The 18,332-nt window shown below is 43.9% G+C and overlaps 1 protein-coding gene across 5 annotated transcripts in view; it reads right to left on the reverse strand.

The window, feature by feature from the left end:
• LOC100745559 (Down syndrome cell adhesion molecule-like protein Dscam2) overlaps positions 1-18,332 on the reverse strand; it is a 126,941-nt gene that overhangs the window by 13,953 nt on the left and 94,656 nt on the right. For 4 of the 5 annotated variants that reach the window (XM_033324514.1, XM_033324513.1, XM_033324516.1 and 1 more), the window contains exons 9-13: positions 13,708-13,852; positions 12,564-12,826; positions 9,969-10,130; positions 4,033-4,374; positions 1-94 (exon numbers count right to left, since the gene is read on the reverse strand). In XM_033324514.1, the coding sequence (XP_033180405.1) occupies positions 1-94; positions 4,033-4,374; positions 9,969-10,130; positions 12,564-12,826; positions 13,708-13,852 (1,006 nt within the window). Of the gene's footprint in view, positions 95-4,032; positions 4,375-8,322; positions 8,605-9,968; positions 10,131-12,563; positions 12,827-13,707; positions 13,853-18,332 lie in introns of all 5 variants that reach the window. The other variant, XM_033324515.1, reaches the window with a different exon arrangement.

The following is an 18,332-nucleotide window of genomic DNA, read 5'->3' on the forward strand; positions in this document are numbered from 1 at the left end:
GGCGGAAATCCATCCGCGTGGCAATGGAGAACCAGTCGCGACATCCCTTCCGAGGCACGGACATCTTGGGGTTCCATCACCCAACGGGGTGGCACTGTTTCGCGGCATAACACACCGGTCGTTAGTTAGCCGTCCTTGGTATGCGGATTTCGCGCACCGTCGACGACCGTAGCATCTGAAATTTCATCGTTCCACCTCTTCCCTCGCCATTTTACTTGCAGATCTCGTCGACTTTTAATGGATCCCCGTTGGCTGACAACCGCGTTCTCTCTTTTCCCTCGTTTTTTGCAGCAATTATCGCGGTCCGGCTTGTTAGTTCGTTGCGTTTCGCGGGACGACAGAACGCTTGGTTATCGCGAACGGAAACCGCGCGTCTTGAATTCGTCCATCACTCGCAAACGAGGGACACGAGAAAAAGAGAAATTTTTTTCATAGATGAATCTCGTTCGTTCGTTCGTTCGTTCGTTCGATTTGTTCCCTCCGTTTTTGTCTTGTTGAAGTAAGGGAGAAAGGGAGAGAGGAATATTTCAGATGCCACTGCGTTCGTATCTAAGCTTATTGCGCCGAGGCGAGAGCGAAATTCTCGAATTGGCCTACTACAATTTCCTACTTCAGCGCAAAGTGAAACAAAAGACGTAGTTTGAAGGGTGCGCGCGCGGTCCACCGAGGGAAGAAAAATACACTCGTTGCAGCTCCTGGTATTTTTTTCGATCGTGCAAAATCCCGCGTCACACATTCTTCGTTATGACGTACGTCTCTTCCCTCTGTCGACCGCTATAGTAATACAGGCAAACACAGGAACATATAGAGAGGAGTTCAGAAAGGTATACACACGATTTTATAAAAAAAAAAAAAAAGAAAAAGAGTGACAAACGAGGTGAGAAAGTGCGCGTTGGATAAAACGAACAAGTGCGATAGTCGACAATTTTTCTGGTGACTCGTGACAGAACAGATCTATAAATGTAGGTGAACATTGTTAAACATCGTTAAGGGGCCACAACAAGATAGAGAACAATGCATAAGTCAGTGCTGTGCGGACATTTTGACTTAGGAACAATGCGGTGATTGTGCATTTGCGTACATAAACGTGAGGGGTCGAGGCATTTTGTGTTTTCATCAAATATCGATGATAGCCAATTATTTTCGATGACCGAGTCTCACCGTAGACACAGTGATACCGTGGTGAATAATTCCTCGCTCTGTACAACGTACTGTTCTATGTCTGCATCGTTTCGTTCCCTTAAGAACGTACGAATATACGAACGTTCCTGCATCCATAATTGTAGCCGATCTTTCGAGACGTGTTATAGCTGCTCGAGTCAATTATTCGCCATGTAACACATTGAATCGGTGAAATTGATACATACGTGGATATCGATTAAGCGACCTCGGGCTAACGATTCGGAAGTAGTTTCCGAGAAAACAATAAGGCTGGATCGTACATTAGGAATTGGTGCCAAGTGTTCCACGAGTGAACTATATAACCAAGGAGCAAACGGGAAGTGAAAGAAACGGAATCAAAAAAGGGAAAAAAGAGAAAGAAAAGAAGATAGGAAAAGGTAAAAATAGAGCAGAACGTGTTGGTGCATATATGCGTGTGCTGATCAAGTGAACGAGTCGAGAGACGGCGTTCTAAACTTATATTTCGAGGCGGCTGCTGATACTTGTACAAATTCAAGATGAAGTGGTGCTACGCCGAAGCCGAGTTTCGCAAAAGTGGCTAGTGCCCTTTCATGCAGAATCCCTTTCCTTCGGAGAATACCGCGATCGCTATTTCCGTATCGTTGAACTCCAAGTTTCGATACACGTTACGGTCCATTACGTTACATATTTCTTTGCTACTCGAATTCATCTCACGAATTGTCCTTTTTTTGCTTATCAGTTCATTGTTCGATGTTCTTGACAATTTACTTTACGAAGAGACACGATATTTTGTTAAACAAAAAATCACGCAAGTCTACACACCTACAACCATCGAATGTTACGTATCCAATTTATCAAAAGGAACCACATTGAATCGTTTGCATAACAAGAAAATAACTGAATTCGTCTGGAAAATTTAATTTCAGAAAATGTTAGAAATATATAAAATATTTCAAATAATGCATTCGTTATAATATTTGGAGAGTGAAGAGTCTCTGTACATCTTCCAGTTCTTTAATCGTAGTTGCACAAACACCAATTACGGATATACATATATCAACAACAAGTGTATGTAGACTTTCATGATCTTTTATATCTTTTCGCTTCTTCTTCTTCTTCGTTGAAATACTTGAAATTTAAGAAATATACGTAGATTTTTGCCATTGATCGTACATTATATCCGGATCGCGGTATCTCGTCGAGCTCGAAGATCGGGAGAGGTGCGGTTTCAGAGATGGTGCGCCTGTGAGATAGACAACTAGATAAAGTACGATGTGACCGTAGGTGATAACGCTATCATATTGTGCGGTGCTCAAGTGCGTTGGTGCATCGCGTTGCTGGCTGGGCGATTGCTGCTGCTGCGGCGGCTGCTGCTGCTGCTGCTGCGTTTCATTTTACGATTGTCCCCGGATATCCGATCTATAGTTTTTTTGATCCCGCTCAACGTGACTATTATCGAAACGTGTCATTTCGAGACAAAAGTTCAATCACAAGCGTGTCGTCTCTATCTTTCCCACCCACCACCCACCCCACCCAGTATGCAGCAACTGTGCGTCCTCGTTTGTTATCGTATCTGCACATCCTATGAAATAGTGGAGTGACAATGTACCATGTATTAATAGAAAAAATATCAGTATTTTTCATTCTAAACGACGTAGATCCAAACATCGGTTCCCTTTCAGGCTAACGATGGATTTATCAGCGTTAAAGAAAAATAACCAAGAGTTAAATATTCTAGCGAACGAAGTAATCCGCAACCCTAGCTGATTCGTTCCCACACTGCCTCGAATTCACGCGGTTGCGATGGCTGCGGCGGCTGCTGCGGCTGCATTTACACGTGATTACACAATACCAATGGTAACAGTAATAATATAAAACATATATATGTACAGGCTGGCTCTCGGGAACGTTTAATTGCCTTTTGTGTCTGGTAAAAGATACGGGACAATGCTTGGCAAACGGGCACGCGATTTCTTCGCGAGAGTGAACGAGACGTGAGAATAATTTTACAGAGATGAAAATGTAACTGCGTCTACTTCTGTAACGTAAAAGACATAACCTTCGAAGGTAACATGGATAAAATTCGATAATTCATGACATACAGACGGTTCGGTATTAAACGATTTAACTACATCGCATGTATCATCGACGATGCTGTGTTAATAATATATCTTCATGAATATTCAATATAAGTGTAAAATACTTGAGCACTTAAGTGTCTCTATTCCAGACAGCACGGTGATATCTTTTAGTGACGTTTTAACGGTGTCTCGTAAAGTTCTATAAACATCTTGAATAGCAGAACATCTCGCAGAAGTTAGATTTGTTGCTCTATGGAACATTTATCGAATTGTTGTAAAGAGGAAACCTTTTTCTCTTGTTAATTTGTTAATTATCTTACTGAGGAGAGCAATATCCAGGTTAGGCCATAAAATCTTCAAAATTTAACGTTGTCGTATTAAAAACGTTGCGTGCTATCTGGAACCTTGCATATACATTGATTCAACACGTTTCTTCCCGTATAATCACTTATCAATTATTCGTCCAATTATTTCACGATCGGATCTGAAACAAACAACAGTTCAAACCACTCAAAAGAAAAAGAACGAAAAAAAATAAAAAGAGAAAAAGAACAATTTTTACTCTGTCATTTCACATAACGCAGAATCTCGGAGAAGGCCATCGAACGTTCCATCATCGAAGAAACCAGCCGGTGCACAGTAAAGATATCGACAAGATATAGAGAATAATAATAAGTGGTGCGCTGCCAGGTGCAAGTAAAAACGAACAGAAAGGTGAGTGAACGGTATTGAAGAATAGAGACAATGTGCTATATAGGGACGAGCTTTGGTTCGTCCGCTGGCTCGGCTATCTCTCGGTCTACTTTACCACGAACGATCAACTCGGCCGTCCAGAGGACCTCGGCCACCGAATTGCGCGCCAGGCAAGTATAGTTGCCGGAGTGCGCGGCGTTCACGCGCTCGATAACTATGGTACTGGAATGGGCATCAATGTTGGTTACGCGTAGCCCAGCGGGTGTCTGCGTGTGTCTGGGACCGGTTATCCCGGTGTTCCCGAAGCCAGCTGGACTGGGCCCGGCGATCGGCTCGCCGTCCTTGGACCAGGCGATCGTGAACGGAGGATCGCCCTTCTCGACCATGCAAGTTACCTGAGCACGCACGCCCTCCGAGAGGTCCTTGTTAAAGCTAAAGGGAGCTATCGTAGGTGGAACTGCACAAAGAAAAAAGAGAAAAAAGAGATTCAAGTGACGTGAGAGTATGGTAACAGAGTGGTACGGTATATCGATGATGTGTAGAGATAGTATACGCGTGCTTCCAACCTATATACGATCGGTCATTTCTCTCGGTTTTGCGTCCAGAGTTCCAGGGATGTTTGCTTTCCGTTGACACGCCTCCTCCGTTGAATGATCGATGCGCATGTAGTTGCTTCGAAAATGTTTAGCATACGTGGTTCGAACTGTTCAACGCTCGAGATATATCACGATTGATGATGGAGATCGTGGCGTAACTACAGGGAGGGGTCACGATCTCGCTTTGGCAAGTTGGAATTGTTTTTTCGATGGATTTTTCGCGAGTCGTTTGCATCATCAAAGTTGTTCCGGGAATCGATCATGGTCGAAAGTTTGGAAAGCTCGATCGGATCTTTCTGTTTCGGGAACGTCAGCCGTTCCCTGTTAGTCGCGTCTCAACGCTCGGATAACCCTTACGTACGTTCTGCAACTAGATCCATCTTTACGTTCCAACAAAATCTCATCTCTAATAACGTGAAATCAGAGTACAATACGCTGATGAGATCCCTGTCTCGCTATCGAAGTTCGTCCGTTCGTAATCTGGTACAGAACGTTGGTGCGCAAACATCAGATGTTCATAGATAGAGGGACAGGATTTCACGTGCTTCGTTCTGCGCATCAGCCTCTCCAACAGTACAATTTAATGTCCTTTGAAGGATTATAGTATATCTATGCGTCTCTTTCACGTCCATTAGTCTACCGAAGCCAACGAATCTATCGTTAGGACTTGCTGTTCCCATTACGCTACCCGTAATGGATGCCGGTCCAACGTAATACGATAACATCAACGCTGCTTATCAACTCAGCTGCGCGTCATTACGGCGTACGCCATTATACGTATAGGATCGTATTAACATTGACGAAGTCACAGGGGGCGTTTCGACGCGGTTATGGCACGAATCAATAGCGGTTCGTTAATGAAATCAACCGCCTATTTATGTTAGTTGAGGTTATTAAAAGGGTTCGGATTATCGAGACACATCCTGTGATTTCGTCGGATATCCTATCTCCTAATCGAAATGACGTCCAATAATTTTTGCTTTGGAAATTCTCTTATCGTATTATTAAATATAAATCATATAAAAGGATTAAATTCTACGGATATTTTAACGATAACTCTCGTTTAATAACGTCACTCAAAACGACTTGTCTCGCTTATTACTCCATTTGCTGTGTCTTCCAAGTTGAAATTCGCATTTTCCTCGAATTAGTCGCTAGAGACCAACAACGAGTTTGCCTTCAACCTTCTGCGCGGGAAGTCACGCTTAAATATAAGTCATTCATTGTCAAAAGCAACTCATCAATCCCATATCTTCAAAATTTCTTAATTTCTGTATAATTAAATTGTGCACAATATCAGATTAGAGATCAATCCATCGAAAATTAAACAATCAACGTCGCTAAATTGATCACTTTGATTTCCATGTAGCTTATACGTACCTCTCAGAATCCTTTTTACACCCAACTGTAAATCACTCGTTTTACCACGTTAACCAACCAAGTTCTTGTATCGAATTACCTTGTCATGCTACTTTGTAGTATTAAAACACATAGTCGGTATCTGTACCTCGGTTAATATCCAACGATATTACCACAATTCTCTATCCGTTTTCTAGGAAAAGTTTTTCTGTACTTTGGTTCTAGAGTCAGTGAAGGATTGGGATGCAACATTGTAAAACGAAATCGTCGTCGTTTCCCGAATATTTAGTCGACTGTGGACATGACTCTTCAACCAACGGTACGAGAAGCCGCCTTCTCGTCGCGGCAGCGAAACTGGAACGTAATGCCGCGAAACGACAATAATAACTCGCCTCGTTGGCCCCGGCGAGAGAGATACACCCGCGGAGCACGGGATATTCAGTGCCCTAGAGGTATTAGAACAGAACGTGGTAGTTGTTTGAGAATAATTGAGAAACCGTAGCCGGGGTTGGCGGCGGATAGCGCAACGTTACACGAGTAATGCCCAAAGAGTTGCCACTGACCTGTGCTACGCAGCTGTACGAGATGTACACTGAACTACGTTCTCTATGTCTGACTCTGTGTGTCTCTTTGTATATGGTATACGTACATAAATATCAACCGAGTTACATGCAGCGCGACAGTTCGATAAACGAACAAACAAAACGAAGTTATACATGTTTGACGATAAACACGGCCGACGATTGCGTCGGAGCGAAAAAGATCGACGATTTCGTGACGGATCTTGCGCACCCTAATAGTTTAACGAAAAAAGTGAAATAATTCGACTGGATTTTGCTTTTTTCGAAAAGCAGTTCAGACGTCGTGGGTGTAAACTGCATTTCGTTTTTCCAATGTCCCATTAGAGCTCGCGATATCAGAAACGTTTCTTGGTAAAGAAGGATTACATAGAAACTAAAGGAGCCGTATGTAATGTTAAATAGATACGAATTAAACGTAATATCGACTACGTTGGAACGATATGATCCATCATACGACGATCGTGGAACCAGACAGCCAGACTCTTAACACATCACTCGCCAGGAAAGTAAAAGTAGAAGAAAATCGGGCGATCATTCACCGTGAGTGACAGTCGGTACACGCATGCACGAGCGTGCAGCGCACAGAGATACGAAGCGACGCGCGTAACCACGCATGCCGTTTCGGCTCGACGCTCGTCGCGATGGCACGGCGCGTTAAAATCACCCTTAGGCCGTTCGTTTCGTAACGTCGGCCAACAGTTTCGTTCGTTCCGCTTGCACTGATTTGTTCGTCTAGGGAGAATTCTAAGGATGAGGATGACGGTAGAGGGTTCTTTTTTTTTTATTGTCGAACACCACCATCATCGTCGTCTGTCGACGACGAAAACGAGAAAAAGCTGTGGCTGCGGCCGCGAGCGAGAGGAAACTTGCTAGCTCGCGTGTGTTACGCAAACGAGCATGGAAAGAGCAACGAAGGGAGAGAAGGAGATAAAAAAAGAGAGACAGAATCCTCGCCCGAGGATGAAGAGTGGCAACGATTGATCTTGCTTTACATCGGGAGTTTCCAACTGGTCGAGAGGTTCCGCTGTCGAGTGCCGCGTGACGATTAATATCGACGAGATGCGAGGGTACACTTTTTCCTTCGTTTTCCCTGGCCGTTTCACGGCCATTCCGCGTCTCTCGTCGACGGCAATTGCGGAATTTATCCCGGTAAGGGTGAAAAGAGAAACGAGAGGAAGGGAGAGAGAGAGAGAGAGAGAGAGAGGGAGAGAGAAGATCGCGTACGGAGCGGCAGTCGGATGGTAGAACAGAAACGAAGGAAAATAGAGCGTGAAATCATACGTCGGCGTGTTCGTTGGCTGTTTTAAATGGGAGACAGGCTGTGAACCGAACGAAAATTTCCTAACCGAGTTGTCGGAATTGGGGGGTTGGAAATAAAAGACGATCGTGGCTGAAATTGGTGACCGTAGAGAGAAAAAAAGGGACAGATTCGTAGAGTGAGTGAGAGGGGAGTTGGTGGAGTGAATGGGTTCGCGCGGCTGCTGAAAAGTTGTCGGCTGACGAGCGGAAAACGCTTCGCCGCGTTTCGCGTGCCGCGTCACCCGTGAACTTTTCAATCGCCGATGATTATACGTGTTTGCGATGCCTTTCTCATGATCACGGTGACGAAATTTCCAAATGTTTCCGACATCTAGTACCTTAAATATAAATATCGTGACGTTATTTACTCCAACGATCGATTTTTATTAATCATGTAAGAGAAAGAAAGATGCCAATCGCGTGATCACTCGTCAGCATCGACGTACACGGCGTTCGGAAGTACTTCAAATACCTACAGGTTTCGCGTGATTACTAAATGAGGAAAAATCGTCGGGTCGAGAGAATTTATTTCCGAGTGGGGGATAAAAAACCGTGCCCGTTCCTGCGTACCATGGACCAATAGCGATGCCGTGCGAGACGTTTCGGCGGCATCGTTGCTCGCAACGCACGTATAGTTGCCATTATGCGCCGTGGTTGCGCTCTGTATCATCAACGTAAGATCGTATTCGCCGATATGATGGGTAGTCGTCTCCGTGGAATTCAACGGTCTGCCGTCCTTCAGCCAGGTGATCTTCAACGGTGAGTCGCCCTCGCTGACCACGCAGACCACGTGCACCCGCGCGCCTTCTTGTATATTGGCAGGAAAGCTAAACGGATCGATTTTAGGCGGTACTGAAAATTACAGGAGATCACGACACATTTTTACTTCATCACGGCCCGCAACGAACAATCTGCGCTCCTATGTCTGTCGAGTTTCGTCGCGAACATAGTCTCTATCGGTTCGAGGGACCGGAAGAAAATAATTTTTCCCTCTATCCTTCTTTTTGTTCTTTTTCGTAAAATGATCGAGAGATCGTAAACGCGGAAGACGCGATTGAAAGAAGACAAAAGGCGTACGCATCGGTCGTTATCGTTCGACGCCTCATCGACGCGTAGTTTCAATCGCTCTATAGTCTCTTTCTTTTTTGGTATTCCCGAAGCACCGACCAATTCGATTCGACCCGTGCAACGTTTTCAATGCATTCCTGCCTCTCTTATGAAACGATCGTACCTTTTGTCGCGTCAACGTTATCCTCTCGACGCTCGAGTCGAACGACATAGTTGTAACATAAGGCTGATTATACATGTACGTATCTACTGGCAGTTTCATAATCTCTGGATATTCGATTTTTCTCTTTTTCCTAGAAAGATTCACGACACGTTTTTTTGCTTCTGTCCTACCTGTGAAAACGGCTCAGCGCGATCGCTGCGGAAAAATCGTCGATCTGAAACCGTTATTAATCCAAAAAGAGTTTCACAGTTTTATCGATTCGGCGCTACAACTGGATATCAACAAATCGATTAAACAATTGTATAATTCGCATCGATACTTTGTTTACCTTTTGCTTCAATTGGAACAACAGCGGACGTCATTGACAGGTAATGGGTCGAGAGTTGATCAGATATCGAATTCTATATGGTTACGTTATAATACACGGTGTATTTTGATCCCGAACGAAAAAATTATATTCCAATTAGGAAACACGAGTACATTATCATCCGCGATGGAAGAAAATCGAGTCGGATAGAATTTCCCCCGAGTATATGATTTCAATTTAGGAATATCGACGGAATCCTTCAATTTTATCTATCAACAACGAATCTCAAAAGAAAAATGAAGAAAGGAAGAAAAGAAGAAGAAAAGGAGAATTATTATAACGTTCGAACCTCGTTTCGAGAAACGAAACGAAACGTCTCAAGTTTCTCAAAGTTTGAATCACAAGTAGCGAGCAATGCACGCCTCGACGAGTGACTTTTCCCCGTAAAGACTCGACGTCGCGTCGTTGCGTTCCACGGAGGTTGTCTCGCGATTACAAGAACGGTCGTCTGGAATCAAGTTTCTCCGTGCTAAAATTCTGACAGAGCGTGCATCAACTCTGGTGACGAAAGATATATCGTAGACAAACGTAACGCTGTTATTTCAATTCGAGCAAATTCATAGAATTACGACAGGAACGACAAAGACGATTAAAAAGCAGACAGAGAAGAAATTTTACCTTTCACTTCGATGTGAACCGTCTGGGAATCGGAGCGGCCTTGTTTGTTCTTCGCCGTGCACGTGTATGCGCCGTGATCGGTGCTTCTGTCGACGTGATGCAGTACCAGAGTTCCATTTGGGAACACTTCCTGACGTCGACTCGTCGGTAGCACTTTCCCGTCTGTGGGTAGCAAGGAAACGTTATCTCAGTTCGACGGTCCAATTTTTAAGCAAATTCAAGACAATTCTTTGTCTTATCCGGAAATTAATGGAAATAGTCCGAGAAAGTTGAGAGAAAGATACTTTGTTGACATTGTGATTCTTTGTCCAGGTGCAATTGGTCGTTTAAGGTCACTTTCTTGATTTTAAACGAGGATGAGAGGTAGAGAAGAAAGCGAGTGTTCGTGCTAGAATATCGATGTTGAGCGAGGATTCGGAGAATGCACGTTAAAATTTGGCATGCACGATGTCACGTACAGATTTGGTGGAAGAGCGCAACGCGTGTGAGATTTTCGCGAATACGATTCAGAAGCGAGAGTTTGCGTGAGCCGTGGAGGAGTTGAAAATAAGAGTCAGAATTCAGAGTTCGAGAGAATCGAGTCGTATCGAGTGATAATCGATCATACTCTTTTACCATTCGTCGTATAATTAAACTACCGTGTTGTTTCTACCATTGAATATAACCCGGTATCTATCAAGTAATTTTATATTCTTGAGCAAAAATCTGTCTGTAATTTAATACGTTCACAACATCGAGAGAAATGTCGCTGCGATTTTGTTAGACGATAAATAGAACAAGAAGTTTCGATCAGTCAATCGATCTGGAAGAGTCGAGTATCACGCGTTGACATACTTATCGAATTCGAAACGAGAGCACTCGCGAGAGCTTTTTCATTATCGTTGGATGAAACCACCACCCACGATAGTTTCGTGATGCGCGCCTAAGCGACCAACTTCGTCCACACACAAACTTCCTGGCTTCTCGGCGTAAAATCGTCGATGTCGAGTGTAGTTGAGCCTTCAATACGCTTTCGTAGCGGCGAAGGACGACTTTGAAAGTGTTACGGGGGTATTGCGCGCTCGACGTCACGCTAGATCGCTCGTAAAAGGGAGAAAGTTACGGGGGCAACGTTTGAAACTTTTCCAAAAGTTCGGTTCATCATTACCGGAAAAGAAACGCTCGAACTTGCTCGTTCCCGTTCGGATGGCGACGGCAGCCTAGAGTTTCTCCGGTCGACGAAATAAAAGCTCACGAGCTCTCTTTCGTTCTCAACCCTCTCCCTTTCTATCGCGCCTCTTTCTGCCGTCATAGCTTGCGCTTGGCAAAAAGTTCATTTAAACCGCTAGAAAAACCGACGGTACTTTCAGTTGCTCTGAAATTCGTCTCCTTGCCGGGCAGATTTACGAGGACGCGCGCAAGGCAACTTATTTACGGGCTCTTTATGCGCCGCGAACGTTTCAATTCTCGCTTTAATCTTTATTTTCCACGCCACGGAGACACGAGAAGTCGAAAAGGATAAGGTAACGGACGTTCGAAAGATCAGAGTAAACACCTTGGAGATTTTGAAAATACAAAGGCCGAAAATACAAGGTTCGAGTCGGTAACACGCGTCCCGCGTCCTTCGCGATAAAGCGGTCTCGCGTATTTCCGAACTGTTCTCATCGGTAACTTAATAGCGCGATAACATTTTCATGAATAAATGGATGGCTTACGGTCCGAGTTACTGTATTTTGTATAAATGTATTGAATTTATGTATGTTTCGAACTGATATCATTCTTAATGTATATTTAACTATTGTATTCATTCTCCTCTTTTCGATTTATCAAATAAGATATAATATAATCTCTGTTGAAAATAATTGTGCAATTGGATTTAACGTACAGAAAAGTGGTTAAAGATTGAATTAAGCGATTATACAATCGGGCAGGGAGTGATTCTGTTTGAGAAAATAAATGGAAAATTCGACTGAGGAAATCGAGCTTGAAAAATTGTCAGCTATACGTTAACTTACGGTTAAATACCGATTAAGTACGAGGAAACAATTCATAGAAGGTTATTTTACACGTGAAAGTAAGTAAAAGTCCAGAATATGACTTTCCGTTTAAGGCCTGGTTTCCACGAAAATAAAATTTAAACAATTTCAAATATGAACTGGTTTTGTATACGCGCACGATATATATCTTCAAATTTTATTCTTCACGAAATTGAAGCATCTTACGAAAAAAATATAGTCTACGTTTTCTGTTTAGTTTCAAATTTTAAATATATTTGTTAAATCTTCAAAGTCTTTTTTGTCGGAAACGAAATCTCAAATGAGAAAATGTTATACCAAATTTTTTTCTTTTTGTATTTCTTTCAAGTTGAATCAGCCCGTGCCCGGTCGCATTACGACCACCGTTCCAATCTGTATAATTAAATGTTCCCCCAAAAAAAAGAAATTAGATTTAGAAGAGAACTTTTTTTTTTGGTTGGATTTTTTTTCATCGAGATGCATTGGTTAGCTATATATTATAAAGCAAGAATCAATAAAAATTTCGATTATTCAGCGATCAGAGTGATCGGTACAAAGATTCTCATGGGCTACGCCACTGAAATAACTAGCGAACACTGACCTTTCTCCCAAGTGATGCTCGCGATTGGGAAACCAGCGACCGGACATTTGATAACGGTGGTTTCGCCAGCCACTGCGCCGTAGTTCCCCATCGGTCGTACATGGGGCAGGCCGTAAATGTTGAGACGGGCCGAATGGTGAACCTTCGCCATCCGGTTCGCTGCTGTGCAACGATATTCCCCGCCGTCCTCCACGTGAACCACGCTGATGTTCACATGCGATATTACGTCACCATGCACCGTCACATACTGGCCTATCATAAACCTGTGGGCAAGCAGCAGAGATTCCGCACCGATTGTAGCGTTACGTTACGTTCGCAAAGCCAATTTCTCATTTAGCGCGTCAAGGAAAAAAATTTCGCATGCGAACCGTCCAATTTTCGGGCTGTCTGGACAACGTGGTTCGATCTAATCTTCATCGCAGCACCTACAAATTGTATTTGCAAATAGAGGAAGTTAACTCTTTTTTACGAAGCTAGCAGGGATATTTAAATAATTCTAACTCCATATAAATTCACAAGATCAACCAAACAAAGTTTAACCAACGAGATTATCGAAACTCTGAAATTCTCTCCGTATCCTAGCGTCACGCGAACCTAATAATAGGAATCGAATCGGCTTTTGTAAATCTCGCGTCATCTAATATTTTCCTGGTTTATTGGATCATATGGTGGAAAATCAAAAAGCGGATACGCGTTTACCACGCGTTTGTTCCCTATAACGAAATCATTATCGACTCGATCACGAGTCGCTTAACACCGTAAATCAACCGAAGCGACTCGATATAAAAGAAAGGAAAACAGGTGGATACATTATTAATAGCCTGTATGCGATCCCGTCAAATCTATCATTCTAAATCGAGCGACTCTAAAAAGTTTAGACTGAGCCCGGTTGATTGGTAATTTTCCCCTCAATTGGTTCGGAGAATCGAAGCCCGCAGGCAGGTATCCGTTCCCACGGGACCTGGCGTTATAACGTTCGTAAGCGGTCTGATTTTCCATCGGCCTGCGGTTTAATAACCGAAAATAATTGTGTACACACTATCCATCGATTTCTGATCTTTTTCTCTTTCTTACTTGCCGATCGTGGCTCCGTCGGCTCTTAATCTCCTGGCTGAGGCGTAAGAGTGAAAAATGATGTTGTTACCTGTCGTTTTGTGGAAGAGGAAACCCGTCCAAAGTCCAAGAGAAGTGCGGCGTCGGGTTTCCGGTGGCGATGCACTTGAGCGACACCGAAGGGCCAGGCTGGATGGTCTGTTCGATGAATTTGTACAGAAGTTGCGGCGCCGCGTCTGAAGAGCGCACCATTAAAGTTTTAAACGCTTCCCGATCGCCGTGGCGGAACGTCGAAGAGCAGTTTTTATAATTACGCGAAGGACGCCGCGTTAATGGGCGTTAAAGCGACCGAAGGTGAACGAAAGCGTGGAATAAAATTTTCTTGCACGTGGTTCCAACGATTTTAGAGATACCGTACGCGTTCCGTGCAAAACTCATAGAGTTTGCATTAATAAAAAAAAAAAAGTTAAAAAAAAAAGAAGGAAAGAGGAGACAGAAAATATGTTGTAGGTAATTCAGTTGGTTATTTTGTTCCACGTTTTCATTTTACCGTTTCGATGAAAAATCGCATTTTTTTGCCACTCTCTCTCTCTCTCTTTCGCGGAGAGAGGAATTGTAATTCGACGGGGGTTAGGCGATGTTCTCCCTCCAGCGAAGCGCTCGCGGTGCAACCGAAAACTAAATAACGCATCCAGCAACATTACGCCGGGCCAGCGTGTTTCAATTTCACCAGGTGAATCGATCGTACTGAATTCAGCCAGAATACATCCAGATTTCGAAATAATTCAACAGTGCGTGGGTACACGCTATAAGCAGCTAAATATATGCAAATTATTCGAAGGGATTTGACCAATGGTGAGTTGCTTCCTCCAATTATACGGGTCCTTTCCTTATTACGCGATAACCGTAGTATACGAAACAGATGGTCGTCGATTTGGCCGATAACTTCGACGAACTCCATTCTACATGCCGTCGCACCTCAGTTTCTCTATCATCGATATTCCACCTCCTGCCCGTTTATACGAACGCCGATTCTACATAGAACGCATCGCGATTATGTTAACCGAGCTCGTGCTCGAATTCATTCAAATCTCAAAGTTCGGCCACGCGGTGGAGAATTCGTACGGGGTCAAACATCGAGCAGCTAGTTGCCGGGTGAATATCGAGGCGGTTGCACCTGGTTCAGGTGGCCCCTGGGTGTCTGGGGTCACGCACACACAAGGAGACGGCGCGTACGTTCCATGGAAACGATCCTGGCTCGCCGCAACGCGGGGTATTATGCACGCAACATTTACATGACAAGACCTGTACGCGGGCAGAACTATCGATCTGCGGTTTGACGCCTGAACTCGAGTGCCGCCTAGTGAATTAACCCCAAATTATAGAGCCGACAATAACCGAGCTGCACAGAGTTGCGCGGCTGTTTGCTCACGGTGTAAATCAGGATGCCGTATTGCCGAATGCCACGCCCTGTTTCGCGGACCGCATATTATTCTACGGGGATCTGCCGCTTTCGTTGCTATTCAACCCATAGACCGATTATCGAAAACTTCGCACCCTATCGGCCACGAAGCGTCCACGATATCGCCTAAAAGCTGCAGTCGTTCGATGCTTCTCCTCTTCGACTCGCGTGTAACGAGCTGAGCGTCGATGTTGTTTTAGTATCATTCTTGATATCATAGAATTTGATACCTGGTATCACAAAAACACGACGAAATATCGATTCAGTATAGAAAAAAATATTTTTTCTGGATTAAGAGACTACCCGTGTGCTTTTATTTTCGTACGCCTGAAAGTTGTTGGTTCTGGAATTATTACTGGACGTTCGGTAGCAATGTGTAGTTATTCTCGAATGCAGAGAAATTCTGAATCCAATCTGGCAGGGTTTAGCACGTGCGGCTTTGATGAGGCTCCAAGTGGTTCGTACTGGTGATCAGATACTCGCAGTAGTACGAGTCGGCCATACGGTTGTCATTACGCGGTTGTTATGGAAACGTCGGAATAATTGTTCTTTCTTGCATTACATGTGCTTCGCGTTGCGATTACTCACTCGATCGCCTATCGAATTTTACGTCAATGAATCCACGATATAGAAGTTTAGTACTAACTTTTTGAAACGATTGTCTATAACATTTTCATTATGCCCACCGATTATTTGATTAGGAATAACGATAATTTAAAAAATTGTTTAAACTCGTAGTAACGTTTTAGCGTATTTTATCTTCTGGTATGTGGATTGCGTGGAAACGCAACGGATCACGTTGATAGGAAGCGGAGCGTATCGGACGACGCGGTGCGACGCAACGTAATTCGACAGGAAGACATTATTTACCGTGGCGTGATTGCCAGTTCTGTAAACGCGTTAAAACGGTATAAATAAAATGGAAGTTTGCCAGTATCACGAATGGCGTTCAGATTTCTGGCGTTCTATGAAAATGATGACGGGGTATTACCGCTCGAAATTACCGTTCGGTTCGTTCCAAACACCCCTTTATTGTTACGTTCATTTAAAAATAAAACGCTACACGCGCTTGACCCGAATCGGACGGAATATTGACTTATGCTATGGTCAGGTGAAAAATTTAATACCGGTATTTTACAAAATATTTCGCAATTTCACGACCGACAGAATTTTCTCGCGGAATTATTTGGCTTGCTGCCAAAATTCCCCTTCTCTCTAATTCTTTTCCCTGACCATATGTACGTTCCATAAACCGTTCTGCTATCTCCGGTAAAATAAATTGGTAGAAGGAAAGAGAAAGAATGGGAGATAGGGAGAAAACAGCACGCACGCGGTGAATAGAAGAATTCTACGTTACGCGGACGTACATCTGTTTCCTCCTTTTCAAAGTCGGTTCGATATCGTTACAAAAGTTGGCCGCTTTGATTCTTTCCCTTTGTTACGCGATAGGATTAGTCCGATTCCAATTATTTCGAATTGCACAAAGCGATACAACACATCGAGGCGGAGAGAGACCGAGAAGAGGAGAAAGAACGATTTCGATTCTCGGTCTTTTTTCTCGACTGCCGTCCGGTTAAATGCATAAATTATTTAAAAGGACAGTAGTGCTGGTCGATGAAAAGGAGACCGTGCGTCCGCGTGAACAAAAGGAACGTACAAACGGGGAACGTCGTGACTTATCGGCGGACGGAAAGGGAAAGTTATTAACTGCGGAGAGCTGAACGTGTTCTCTAGCCGACAGAGCGAACGATCGGCGGAATTCCAACTTTTTTCGACGTTTAAAAATTTCCACCGTGCGATGCCTTGACTGAGAAATAGAGTCGAGCTGGGAAATAAACGAACGCCTGTCTTTTCTCCGCTCTTTCCGTTCGACGAGGACATCGTTCAATACGAGCTAGAAGCGCAAACGTTAGTCGAATAAAATGGACTCTTCGTCTTCGTTAAATTAGTCACAAGTAGTGGTTTTAGAGGAAAATTTGAGCTTGAACGTTTCTGATACTTTGCTCTCGCGCGGCGATAGTCGATATCCGCCAGTTACGAATTCGATGTTATTAAAAGTACGTTTCTCGTTGTTGAAGTGGTCACCACTTCTAAGAAAACTCTACATCTGGTCTTTTTAGTTTTCTCTAGCACCGAAACCATCGATAGCGTGTAGACAAAAGACTGCGACGAGGACAGACCATAAACAGTAGACAGGCGACGTTGGCTTCGGGGTTTTCAGTTATATTGGGTAACACAGCTAGCGTGCCGATCTGCACCAGCTCAAATTGTATTCTTACTTATAATTACACTTCTATTTAAATATATTTTTTCTGCCTTACAATTTATCCACGAGTTTTCTCTGTTTACACATCGAATAACCTCAACACTCGTGTTAAAATATTTTTCTCGATGCACAATTTCGCTGGAACCAGAATTTCCTCCAATTAAGAGTCAATATTACACGTCGCGCTCTTATGATTTTTTCCTGCTATTTGATCCGTTCTCCAGAAACGTTAACGTGCTTTCGAGTACTTGTTCTCGCGTCGCGAAGTAGTTGGTAAAACAAGAGGTTCGTAGATGGAAGATGGTAAACGAAGACATCGGTACTCGAAACATTCAGCAGCCAGTGAGAAATGTCGGCTGATGCTTCAGTCTCGTGTACGTGACACTAAGACGAAAATAGCGGTAGGTATGTACGTGCACTTAAGACGGTCGACTGACAGCGTCGTCGTTTAAGGTAATGGATTATGTCACATGGAGTAAGACCTTTTCGTCGACGACGCCAGTTTTAAAGACGTCAGTCGGGGAATATTTGGCCGACGAAGCGGCCATCCGTCCTGGTCACTGCGGCGTTCGTTTTTGCGCGGGAATTTCGAGCGGATACCAACACTTTTAAGCAACGTTCTCATCCCTCCGTTCGCTGGCGATGCGTTTCTTTCACTCGACGAGCTGGCGGCGGCCTCGCCCGGCTTCCCACCCTCGTGACTAAGACAAATGGTATGTATTTATTTCACGGCACGCCAACCAGTGGATTTCTCCTTTCTCCATTATGCATCGCCCTCGTTAAGCATTTTTTTCTCTCTTCCTTTCGACGCTTCTCTGCTGCTTTTTCTCCTTTCTTTTCGCCGTTTTCTTCGCCCTTCCTTCACCCTTTCCTTTCGTCCGCCGTGCCTCATACTCCTTCTCGTTCCTGCACGACTCGCGCAGTCTTATTTCCCATCTACCTAGCCAGACCGAGCTTTTTGTCGCGTCGCCCTTCTCGAACTTGGCTC

Source organism: Bombus impatiens, unplaced genomic scaffold, assembly GCF_000188095.3.
Source record: "Bombus impatiens unplaced genomic scaffold, BIMP_2.2 scf_3474, whole genome shotgun sequence".
Lineage (NCBI taxonomy): Eukaryota > Metazoa > Arthropoda > Insecta > Hymenoptera > Apidae > Bombus > Bombus impatiens.